Source organism: Stegostoma tigrinum, chromosome 14 (genome assembly GCF_030684315.1).
Source record: "Stegostoma tigrinum isolate sSteTig4 chromosome 14, sSteTig4.hap1, whole genome shotgun sequence".
Classification (NCBI taxonomy): Eukaryota; Metazoa; Chordata; class Chondrichthyes; order Orectolobiformes; family Stegostomatidae; genus Stegostoma; species Stegostoma tigrinum.
The window spans coordinates 14816047-14828979 of NC_081367.1; the positions used below are offsets into that span (position 1 = coordinate 14816047).

At 38.1% G+C, this 12933-nt stretch overlaps 1 protein-coding gene across 2 annotated transcripts in view; it reads left to right on the forward strand.

Moving 5' to 3' along the window:
- The window catches only part of uggt1 (UDP-glucose glycoprotein glucosyltransferase 1), a 130189-nt gene that overhangs the window by 15067 nt on the left and 102189 nt on the right, over positions 1 to 12933 (forward strand). For both annotated transcript variants that reach the window (XM_059651013.1, XM_059651014.1), the window contains exons 4-9: positions 1200 to 1330; positions 1433 to 1545; positions 5236 to 5410; positions 6433 to 6529; positions 9402 to 9480; positions 10367 to 10467. In XM_059651013.1, the coding sequence (XP_059506996.1) occupies positions 1200 to 1330; positions 1433 to 1545; positions 5236 to 5410; positions 6433 to 6529; positions 9402 to 9480; positions 10367 to 10467 (696 nt within the window). The remainder of the gene's footprint in view (positions 1 to 1199; positions 1331 to 1432; positions 1546 to 5235; positions 5411 to 6432; positions 6530 to 9401; positions 9481 to 10366; positions 10468 to 12933) is intronic.

Here is a 12933-nt window from a genome sequence, read left to right on the forward strand (position 1 = left end):
ATGAAAACAGCTTCAAGTCCCTCAGCCTTTCCTCATCAGACCTTCCCTCCATACCAGGCGACATCCGAGTAAATCTCCTCTGCACCCTTTCCGAAGCTTCCACATCCTTCTTATAATGCAGTGACCAGAACTGTACGCAATTTTCCAAGTACGGCCGCACCAGAGTTTTGTACAGCTTCACCATAACCTCTTGGTTCCGGAACTCGATCCCACTATTAATAAAAGCTAAAACACTGTATGCCTTCTTAACAGCCCTGTCAACCTGGGTGGCAACTTTCAAGGATCTGTGTACATGGACACCGAGATCTCTCTGCTCATCTACACTACTAAGAATCTTACCATTAGCCCTGTACTTTGCCTTCTGGTTACTCCTACCAAAGTGCATCACCTCACACTTGTCTGCATTAAACTCCATTTTCCACCTCTCAGCCCAGCTCTGCAGCTTATCTATATCTCTCTGCAACCTACAGCATCCTTCGTCACTATCCACAACTCCACCGACCTTAGTGTCGTCTGCAAATTTACTAACCCATCCTTCTACGCCATCATCCAGGTCATTTATAAAAATGACAAACAGCAGTGGACCCAACGCCGACCCTTGCGGTACACCACTAGTAACTGGTCTCCAGGATGAACATTTCCCATCAACTACCACCCTCTGTCTTCTTTCAGCAAGCCAATTTCTGATCCAAACTGCTATATCTCCCACAATTCCATTCCTCCACATTTTGTACAATAGCCTATTGTGGGGAACCTTATTGAACGCCTTGCTGAAATCACTTAAAGATGCACCAGTTGCTGTTCCTGACAGTGTGCCAATCCTATTTCAAGCTAAGCCCAGGCTTCACTGCCAGTATATGTGCAATTTACATGCAAAGTGATAAGGTTATGACAGTTGGGTTTTATGACACAAGGTCTAGAGAAGGTAAAATGCACAAGATTTCTATTGACAGTTGCTGTTTAGCAACTCTTATGGGGAAGAGTACATTTACTATCTTTAGTCGTCAAATAGCATTTTCTCCTTAATTTTCTATGCTGTGGTATCAACAGTGGCCTTTTTGAACAAGAAAAGTGAACAGCATCTATTAAAATGAAACTAAACAATTAATAAAAACCTGCAGGAAAATAAGGGAGGAATTTTATAGGTCAAGGGCAAATGCAAGGATGCAACTTTATAATTGGCTTGTTTTATACAACAGAAACTGATCTTTCATACTACAAGAATATACTGCAGAAAGCTGGTGAGTTTCTGACGCCTGTGCAGGCCAACCTACTGAAGTTTGCCTTGTCTCTACGGTCTTACTCTGCCACTGTTCAAACATTTCAGCAGGTGAGTTGACTGTGTATATATTTTGCAGATTTTAACCCCACTGAAAGCTGGTAAAACTGTTTCTGATTTTGATGATATGAATGATACCAACTCTTTTAATAGATTGCAGCAGAGGAGCCACCTCCAGAAGACTGTTCTGCTTTTGTAAATGTGCATGGGGAGAAAAGCTGCAATCCTGACGGGTTGGAAGTGCTTCTTCAGAGTGCTCTGGAGAGGTAAAAAATAAACACAGCAAGTATAAAACGTACAAATTGAAAATAATTTCTGAAGTTGTAACGTATAGTGAAATTAATAACTTGAAAATTGGTAACTTAGTCATGAGCGGGCTTGAAATTCGGTACTGTGTAGGTCTTGAGTTCATTGGGTTTACAGTTGCGTAATGCTGTTGTCGAGTTGTGGAATGTGGGTTTTAATGGATTCATCTCTATTACTGCTGCTCCTATTATTTGCCATCCTGGTTACCTATCAATAGCAAAATCATGTTCAAGATCGGGATTGATTGCACATGCCACTGATAGTAATCCTTCTCAGTTAAATTCCTTTTGCTATTGCATCCTCTTTTTAAATCCGTGTTTGAAGCATTATCTGCCTGTTTATCTGGTAATTTGTGACAAGGGACTCTTCTCAACGGTGACCAGTGCATTTTGTGTTTAGATTCAGAGAATTTCAACTGCTGAAAACTTGAACTCATTGATATGAGCCCTTAAGCTTTAGATTGCAGTTTGGTTTTGGGTTATCTGGTTTGCGTCTAAAGCAGAAGTTGGTATGCTTGGCCTTTAGTGTGAAACCATAATGCTGATGTGCCATGTTGCAAAGTAAAGTATGATAATTTAGTGGAATTGCCAAATGCAATTTCTTTGTTAAATGTAAATTTCACCAGCAATGCCTCCACTATATTCACCAGATTCAATGGGAAGATCATTGAACACACACCAGTGTCCTTCTTGAAAGCAGTTCCTAATGTTTTCAGGTAAAATTCCCGTAAAAATCATCCATGGACTGGTCACGGTGCATGGATGACTGAAAGCATTGCCCCTGTCAGATCCTAATTTCTCAATTCTCAGGGTGGGCAATAAAAATACTCCAAATATACTCCGAAATTCTCCTTGAAATGCAATAGCATTAACATTTGTGATTAGGTGGAACTTGCTACCAATTGTGCAAGATTGTGACAACTTGGGGCGGCACAGTGGCTCAGTGGTTAGCACTGCAGCCTCACAACACTGGGGACCCAGGTTCAATTCCAGCCTCGGGTGACTGTCTGTGTGGAGTTTGCACGTTCTCCCCAAGTCTGCATAGGTTTCCTCCCACAGTCCAAAGATGTGCAGGCTAGGTGGACCTAAATTGCCTGTTGTGTTCAGGGGTGTCTGGGTAATAGGGGGATGAGTCTGGGTGGGATGCTTCAAGGGGCAGTGTGGACTTGTTGGGCCGAAGGGCCTGTTTCCACAGTGTAGGGAATCTAATCTAATCTAATCTAACATTTTGACATTTTTGTTAAGGACTATGATTGAATTTTGTTTCATGAAATCTGTTAGCTAGGAAGAAATTCTCACACTTTTGCTTCCCAACATTTACTAGCTCTCTGTGCTGCGCTAAGACTATAACACTGTTTTGAGCCTCTGATGTTTCTGATGACTTCAGGGATTTCAGATTTGGTAGATGCTGGACTTTGTCAGTGTCACCATGACATGCTTGGTTGAGGGAATTTCATCCAGTTCCAACCACCGTAAGAATTCCTCTTTCCTTTGAAAAATAGGTAGAGAGTAAGCAATAATTATTATTTTTAATTTATTGTTCTTTCCTTTCTATGTTGTAGCCCCATTGTTGTTTTTGTTTTTGTTTATTTCAGGTAATTATGTCACAATATTTAATGTTTGATGTAAAAGTTTGTTGTGAATGATAACTGACTGTATATATTTGGTCCATATCTATACAAATCTATTTTTCAAATCAGTGGCTGTTTTTGCTGTTCCTCTGTGCATTATTTATTATCCTATGCTTCTTAATGCATTATCACTTACAAGATTACCAAACAGTAATCTCTAATCTCTATTCCATTGCCTCACTTCTGACCCAATTATGACCACATAGCCAAATTCCAAACTCCCTGCCCCTTTCAAACTTAATCTTCATGTTCTGGTCTTCTTTTGTACAGTCATCATGTCCAATTTCTGAGGTCCTGGTCAAAGCTACAGCCTTCTTGCCACTACCTCCTTTCCATCTCAGTCCTGTCTTTGACTTCCTCTTAATCCAGCCTAGCTCTTCATTGCTGCTTCTTTACTTCCTTTCACAAATCAAAAAATAGCCAAATATCCAATCAGAGATAATGGGAACTGCAGATGCTGGAGATTCCAAGATAATAAAATGTGAGGCTGGATGAACACAGCAGGCCAAGCAGCATCTCAGGAGCACAAAAGCTGACGTTTCGGGCCTAGATCTCTGATGAAGGGTCTAGGCCCGAAACGTCAGCTTTTGTGCTCCTGAGATGCTGCTTGGCCTGCTGTGTTCATCCAGCCTCACATTTTATTATCTTCAAATATCCAATCTTCCCACTTCAGAGAAAGTAAAGTAACCTCTGGAAGTTTGGAGTCCTGAAACTGCTTGTGGCCTCTGACTATACTGTAGCTGTATGTGAGCAGTGACTCAAAAGATCAACTAGTCGTTAATTTTCAAAATCAGAACATTGCAGGTACAAGCCCATCCACCTTGAAGTTACTATTCAACAGACTTTGATTTATTCCCTGCAGAAATGTCAGTTTCTGTGGTTTGCCATTTGTAGCTAGAAGGGTTTGAACATTGTTTGATAGTTTCATGTATGAAATGGCATTCTCATTTATGTTAAATATAAATGTTGGACTATGAAAATAAGTATCCATATATGGATGTTTACCAACATTATGTTGAAAGGTTAAATTTCAAAACTGCTGTCAATGTTTCAATGGCATCATTTTATAATAGCCTTACCAGCACACTTGGACATCTGTAGTGCTAGCTAAGGAAGCATGACAAAGCATACTTCACACAAGTAGGTCCTTAACTGTCTTCAAATTATGCAAATTAAATTATAGGAATTATACTGTCTTAGATTGACAATATAAAATAAAATATGCCATTTTAAAGAGGGTATGATGCTGTGATTCACTGGGAAGGTATTTTATGGTAAATATGGTAATCATTGTCAAGGAGATATTTTACTTCAAAGTCAATATGAAGATGAGTTAGTAAATTTCCAGTTCATCTTTTCATCTGATTGCACTTCAATACAGCTTAATCTTTCCATTTGTTCCAGTTAGTTTAATGGGAAAATGCACCATATCATGACATGCAGTGATGTAGAGCCGGGTTGTCCCGCGTGCTGTCCCTTGAGTTAACAAATTTCTGTTGTAGTTGGATCAATTGAAATTGGGACTAATGCTTCGGGGGAAACAAAAAATATCCTGAAATCAAAAACTGAGTTGTTGATGAGTGGCTATTCTTGAGAGTGCATGTGATAAGCACAAGATTGACTCATCTTGATGGCTGATCTTTTTGTACCAGAAACCCATATTTTTACTGTCTCAAACCTACACCTGAACAATAACATTGTGGAACAACAATGGAACCACGTCCTAGATGACATACAACCATCATGGAATGATAGCTCAAGGGTCAACCACTTAAGAATTTGTTTTGGTTATTTTTTGAATTGCTCTTTGTAAATCTTCAATTTGGGTCTGAAAGTCACATCGTAGGTTTTAATTATACAATTATCATGAAAACAAAGTAGTTAATGGTTCATACAATAGAAAACCTTTGAAATATTTAATAAAATTCACAATTTATAACAGTCTTTGAGGCAAACTATATAATGTAATTTTACTTGGAACTTAAGCATTTTTAATTCTGATTTTCTTTCCTTACACCAGACCCAAACCTTATTTGTTTAAAGGCGATCACATTGACGCCTCCTTAAGACCTGAACTTCCAGTGGTAATTCTTTATGGTGAGATTGGTACCAAAGAATTTTCCAAGTTCCATAAACTCCTTCGTTCTAAATCTGATGTTGGAAATATCAACTATGTCCTCAGACATTATGTTGCTGTAAGTAAAACAGGCTGCTTTGTGATTAACTCTGTTCCTAATTTGCAACTTTATTAATACTCATTTCTTGTTGAATTCTGGCTGTCTGGGGAATTCATTTTAAGTATTGTGAAAATCGCCATGCATTGGTATTAGAGAAATTTCATTTGCCAAATAAGTGATATGCGTTTCAGTAACCATATTTTACTCTGACAATTTTCTGTCTTGCCACTGCTTGCATCATTGCACCCTTCCTGGCAGATGATTCCACAGGTCACTCTAATGCCTTGCCTAGATGACCATTTCATAGGAAAAGTTTGATGCAAGGTGCTGACCCTAACTATAGCTCCATTGGTAGAGGTATCTGAGAATTCCTACTGTTCAAGTTGTATTGTTTCTTTTTATTCGAGCCTCTTTGTTATAATAACAGCAGCAAGTCAGTGACATTACAAAATATAGACAACATACAAAGAAAGAATAAGGGTTGTATATTGACAACATAAGTATTTAGGTAGTCAATGTTGCATTGAGGCTTGTGATGTGATTTAAGGCCTTTAGAGCCAGTCAGATAGATACTGAAGGAATAACTGATTGAAGACTGAGCACACATCTGGATGTTCCTTTCAAAAAGTAACAGCAATGAAGTATAACAGGTGCCTCCTTTGTAAAACAAGGAGGAGTTAGTTATGTGATGTATTTAGTTACTATTAATCAAAGTAACATTAAGAGTAATGTTATTCTTATATAATTTTTCAAGACAATGCTAGTGTCTTGTGGCACAGTGATGGTGTTTCTACCTCTTGGCCAGAAAATCTGGATTCAAGTCTCATCTCAGGATAGGATGGCTATGGAGGTGTATCATGACAAACTTGTCCAAACAGAAATGAGTTTTCTGACAACAAAACATTTTAAATACATGAACTTTCTTACATTATTTAGTTGTTGCCTAGTTGGCAAATAATTAATTACGGTATGAGCAATCGCTTAACATTTGTCTGATTTCATATGCTTTTATTTCATGTTTTTTGAATTTTTATTTGCAGAATCCAAGTAAGGAGAAGGTCTTCCTTTCTGGTTATGGAGTTGAGCTTGCCATTAAAAGCACTGAATACAAGGCCAAAGATGACACACAAGTAACAGGTCATTGAAATAATTCACATTCTGTACAGTTTTAAAATTATTACAATAGAGAGTACTTTATTTAACTTGTGTACTCAAACTTGTATCAATTTCTAATTTACGCCTAAAGATTAATTTTCAAATTAGTGTTTGTTGCAATGATATTCATAGTCTATTATTGCTGAAGAAGCTTCATCATATTGAAAAATTATACCACTGACCGGTGATGGAATGATAATGGGTTAATCTGAGTGCCGTGACAGCTGCGAGACTGTCGAAGACATCAAACAAGAGTTGATAAGTTGTTGCAACTTCAGTGAGAGTTGGCAATGATGAGGTCAGGTTTAGCATTCAAACTGTGAGCTGGCTGAGATGAATTAAATTCATGAAGACCTGGAATTGAACCAGGATTTAGATGGCTTAATGTTGGACTTGGGGGTTGCTTTTAATCAAATGCCAGACTTTCAAAGTGTTGTGCAAATAATGTTGGCTTTCTCTGAAAAGGAGTGCAAATGAAATTCATTTGATATTAGGAATTAACATTTTCAAACTGACATTTACTGGCCACAAACAAGATAGTTGTGAATATATAAGTAATTTATAGCAGGTAAAACAACAATAGTAGAAGGATTTGTTCTCTTTATCAACAAATAAGAGATCAAATCTTTAAAAAGATTAGGATTTGAAATTTATTTTTCTGTTGAACTTGGTTAAGTTCTAAATGCTGATGACGGGTTATGAATAGAACAAGCATTGGGGATTACCTTGTATTAATGTCCCTTTCTACAAATTGTTACCTCACTTAGCGGTATCCAATGATTGCATTTTTTAACTGAAGTTTGAAATCTGACTCCTTAATCCTAGTCCTCAAGATATAATAGACAGCATTCTATTATCCTCTTTGTTTTTTCTCGATAGTTGTTCAAGACATTTTACATTGTCTACATACTCTACTTGAACCGTCAGTGCCTCTAGTTTTACATAATTGAAAGAGTGCCCTTTTCTATCCCTTTTATGTCCACAATGGATGACCTGACATTGACCTGTATTGAAATTCATTTGCCACAGTTTTGTCCACTCAGTTAGTTTATTAATATATTTTTTACAATTTTATGCACCTGTGTTCACAGCTTAAAAGGCCAACTGTCTTTGTGTGTAGAATCCCTACAGTGTCGAAACAACAGGCCCTTTGGCCCAACAAGTCCACATCACCCCTCAGAACATCTCACCCAGATTCATCCTCTAATCTATGCAACCCTGAACTCTTTGGGCAATTTGGCATGGCCAATCCACCCAGCTTGCACATCTTTGGATTGTGGGAGGAAACCAGAGCACTCGGAGGAAACCCACGCGGGAACGGGGAGAATGTGCAAACTCCACACAGTTGCCTGAGGGTAGAATCGAACCGTGGTCCCTGGCGCTGTGAGGTAGCAATGCTAACCACTGAGCCACTAATTGGCATAATTGGCAAAATGTAGTTTTCTGTCCTGCTATCCAAGTTGTTAATAAATGCAGTGACCAGTTGACATCTTGGTACAGGTTCTTACGAGCTATCACAAGTCACATCCCGCTAATGAGTACTTGTCCTTTGCACCTACTGTGTCTCCTGCTGCTCAGCAAAATTTCTACTCAGTAATTTTTATTACTTTCAGGGCGTTAAGTTTCAACTAAAAGTACCTGATGAGGATCTTTATCCAATATGTTCGAGAAACAATATTCATTGCCCTTCCTTGCCTCCATTACTTCAGATACCAGTTGAAAAAAGTTGAATCAGATTCACCACGCTTGACTTACCTTTTAAAGATCCACATCTGGTCTCAGATCAGCTGAAAATATTTGCACCGTTCATCCATTGTATACTTAATTATAATGCATGTAATTTCCTGACAATGGATTTGACGTGAACTTGCCAAAGTGCCTTGGTTTTCCCAGTCTAACCTTTTGATAGTGGAATGAAATGCAATTTCTAAAGTTTATGGTTTCTGAATCACAAACTCTGATGATTATAGTTGGGGTATCAGACATGTTTTCACTTACTTTTTCAAAAGTCCAGAAATACAAACTACTGTAGTTGGGCTTTTGTCACTCTTCAGTGCCATTATTTTGTTCAGCAATGTTGCTTTGATTGCATTAATTCTGGTGAATGCTTGTCCTTAAGTCAGTGTTAATTTTCTTGGAATCTTTGGCCAAGTGACCTCTTGCTTTATTGTAAATAGTAATTATTGAAAATGTCTACCATTAACATTTTCTCATTGACAAAGTCATTAGTATTGTTTTTTTAAAAGGCTTTTGCGCTTGACTACTTTTCACATATATGGAAAGATTTTTTTGTGTTGACTTTGCTGTCTTTTATAATTTTGATTTTCCCTTTTGTAGCTGTTACATCTGCTATACTTTACAACTTCAGCTATACTTTGTATGTTTTCCCCTTCATGAACATTTGTGCTTTTTGTTTTGACTATTGTGTGTGTTTTCTTTTCTTTTTCTGTTGTCTTTTTAATCATTTGAGATTTCCTTTGGTCAGTAGAGCGCTTAGTTCTCCAGCATAGAAACTGCTACTGTATCGTGTTAAATTCTTTTTTGAGGATCTGTTACTATTCTACTGCCATTGTACACATTGGCAAATTCCCTCCACCTCAGAAATAAATGCATAAAATTTTGGAGAAATGCTGCAGGTGCTGGTAACGTGTGGAGACAGAAACAAAGTTAACATTTTGTGTCTGGTATCTCATATTGAATTTGAAGATGAACTTTCTTTCTCTCTCCGTTGAGATGCTGCCAGACCTGTTGAGTTTCTCCCAACAATTTATTTGCTTTGGATTTCCAGCATCAGCAGTACTTTGCTTTTATCTCTCACCCCCAGCCTTTTTTTTTCCCTATGTTTTGTTTACAGGCTCTGAACTAAATGCCACTGTGATAAATGAAAATGATCCCGTTGATGAAGTCCAAGGTTTCCTCTTCGGAAAGCTGAAGTAAGAACCTGCTTAAAGAAATTGGGCTGCTAACATATGGGACTCAACATTTGCTCATATTCTGACAAGTAGTTGGATGAAATAAAGTACATTTATGTGTAAATGTCAATTTAAAGAGCTTTACTTTAGAGGTATTTTTTACCTTGAGATTTATTTTACTTAAGGCGATTCAGCCACACAGGTTGTCTGCACAAAGTTTACTGGTCGTCTCAATGTTAAGCTACAAAATCGACCTGTTTCAAGTGAAATAGAGATTACAGGATATCTCCCTATTGAGAAAAGGATGCATAAAAATAGGACGTTGATAATTGGTTTCTTCACAAATGTGAGCTGAATCAATATCTGGTTGGGATCAAACTGAAAATTTTATAACTAAGTAGTGATCAATGTTGCCTTATGATTTCATCCATTTTGAACCTTGGGTGCACCAACTATATAGCACACTGAATCAGGCCAAATAAGACAGACTGGAAGATGAGGTTTAGTCATTTTCTGTACCAAAAGTCGAAAAGAATATTTTTGACAACTTTGGAACTTTCTTGTGCTTACCTTAACTTCTTGCCACTTGAGGTTGATGCAAATTCCTAACACATTTTGGGATGTGGAAGCTGTATCACGTTAATGTATATTTATTGATTTATATTAAAATTGTACTGAAGTATTGATCCCTTTTTGGTGGAAAGAAGAATGGATTTATTTCATACTAGAATGTAAAGATCAAAGGTACTGCATTTATTAACAGTCCTGTAAGGAAGAGCTTGAGTCATTATTAGCTTCAATACCAATGGTTACCTCAAGTACAGTGAAGTTTTGTAACTTTGTGCCAGTGTCTTATTTGTAAATTCCTTTTGTAGTAATTGCAGTTTTGCTTCTTCCTTGATGATAGGCAGCTGTATCCTGAGATCAAGGAGCAACTCAAGGAACTGAGGAAGCACCTGGTTGAAAGTACAAATGAGATGGCACCTCTCAAAGTCTGGCAGCTGCAAGGTGAGCTGAGAGAAATGTCAAATTTGAAGCTGTCATGAAATTGTCAGTCTCACCTGGAAACAAATTGTTCATTTGGTTATGAAGTTTGTACATACTCTTGGATTGTGTGATGCAAACACCAGTTTATTTTTAAAGAGCATGCTGATATAGACAATTGGAAACACAAAATCAAGTCCTCACTATTGTATGATGCTCACCACAGCTCATCCTGGTGTAAGATCCATCTGGCAGGAACAGAATCAGTTTCCAGGCAGGGATCTACCAGGGCTGTCCTGGTTAAATGACCTGATGGTCTTAACAAGAGCAGACTCTTGTTGAAACGTTGTAGTTTATTGCATGATGGTAACTGGGTATAAATTACAGTTGTATGATGGAGGGAGACCTTGACATTTAGGTCTTACTATTCAAGGTCCAAAGCTGTTTGTTAGGTGCTGCTTAATGCACTGCTCTTTAAGACTCTTACACCCTCATACAAAATTGATGTTTTAATGACCCTAGTTAGTGTTGTGATCAATCCTATGCCAAAGATGGCCACATTGTCATACACTCACATCATTCTCGCTGCAAGTTCTCATTCCCCATCCTATTACTCCACTGTACTAATACTTTGCATTGGCTTTCAATTCATTTAAAATTCTCTCCTTTGCTGGTTGTGGAAATGGGAGACAATGGCCTTGTGGTATTATCGCTGGACTATCATCTCAGAGACCCAGAAATAAGTCTGGGGACCCAGGTTCAAATCCCAATGTGGCAGATGGTGGAATTTGAATATATTTAAAGATATCTGGAATTAAGGGTCTAATGATAACCATGAATCCATTGTCAATTGTCGGAAAAACTCATCTGGTTCACTAATATCCCTTAAGGAAGGAAATTGCCATCCTGGCCTGGCCTCCATGTGACTCCAGACCCACAGCAATGTGGTTGACATTTAACTGCCCTCTGGGAAATAGGGACGGGCAGCAAATGCTGTCTGACCAGAAACGCTCTCATTCTGTGAATGAATAAAGAAGAAAAAAAAATGGACAGATGGGTTCTGATGGTACTGATGTTGTTAACCATTTGCCTTCCACAAGTACTAGATGGTGATCTCAGTTTTTAACAAACTTGGAATGCTAAACTGTGAGAGATGAGAGTAGACTACTGCAATGGATTTCTTTTTTTACAGATCTATACTTAGATTGACTGACTTTACTGACTGTTGAATTCATTTTGATCACCTGAAGATTATAGAATTATGTGTCAATCAAGTTTTGATAATGAAGTATACCTTTATTCCATTCCCAGCATTAAAAAAAAGTACATTCCAAGTCTATTGAATGACAGGAACATTGGCGACTGGATTGAATCAATTCAGATTTAAACTTGCATCTGTTTCTGAACTGAACAGCTGCCTTTTTAAAGTTCGTTTTCACCAAGTATTCAGTGAATGAAACAAAAAATGAGCATACTCCTGAGTGTAAAGTGTTGGGTATTGGATGTGTCCAGCAAGAATTTTCATAACACTATAGCATTTCTTCTTTGCTTTTTTATTGAGAAAATGGAGGCAATGCAACGGATTAAAGAAATCCTTGAGCTGTGTGTTCCTCAGGAAATTCACAGTTTTTTTTAAAGAACGAATGCTTCGTCATATCTTGTAAGTGGCCTGCTTTCCATATGTTTCTTCCATTTGCTTGTGGACAGGGTTGAAGCTGATGTTGAGTCAAGGAAGATGGAAAGAAGAGTACTGTAATTAGCCTCAAATGATTAACTGATGAAATAACTGCATAGAGGCCAGTATTCCATCACAGTCACCCTTTATTTACTAGTGCGCAGTACACTAGCTGCAGCCAGCCAGCTCGGAGTCAGTCCTCAACTGAGGAGATTCTAATCTCCTGGTTTATTTTTAACTTCTAAAAAAATTCTTGAAATATTTTACAGTTATTCGTAAAGCCGGTTTAGATGATGCCAATCTTATTAGCAACATCCAACTCATTGTGGTCTGGGGACAGTCCTACATATGCTTTCTTTTCACCATCAAGCTGAAATAAGAGTGTTGACTTTAGCTACATCAATATCGTATAATTTCTTGACAGCCTGTTTGATGTGGTGTTTGTTGGCCTTGATATCAACAGTGAAACGAAAGTATTGATGTCCTCAATACCAGACTCAGTGGTCGGGGGAACTTAATGAGAGCATGATGATCCATTGTGTTCCTCCTGAGTGCACTCTTTCTGGGATTCTTGGGTTTCCTTCTTAGTCTGAGAGTCTTTGGTCTCCTGAAGGTAGGTGCCAAAGCTTTGCTGATTGGCCCAGGTTAACAAACTAAATCAAGAGCCTCACAGTCAATGAGGTCCGCCTCAGAAATATTTGCCAAAAGGGGGGAAGTGCAATAGCTTGTGCGAGCAGAATGCCCCCTTTTACTGTGAGGTTGGCTTTGGTTTCTGGGAAGGCTTACTTGAGCAGTCAGTTTAATTCAAGAATGAC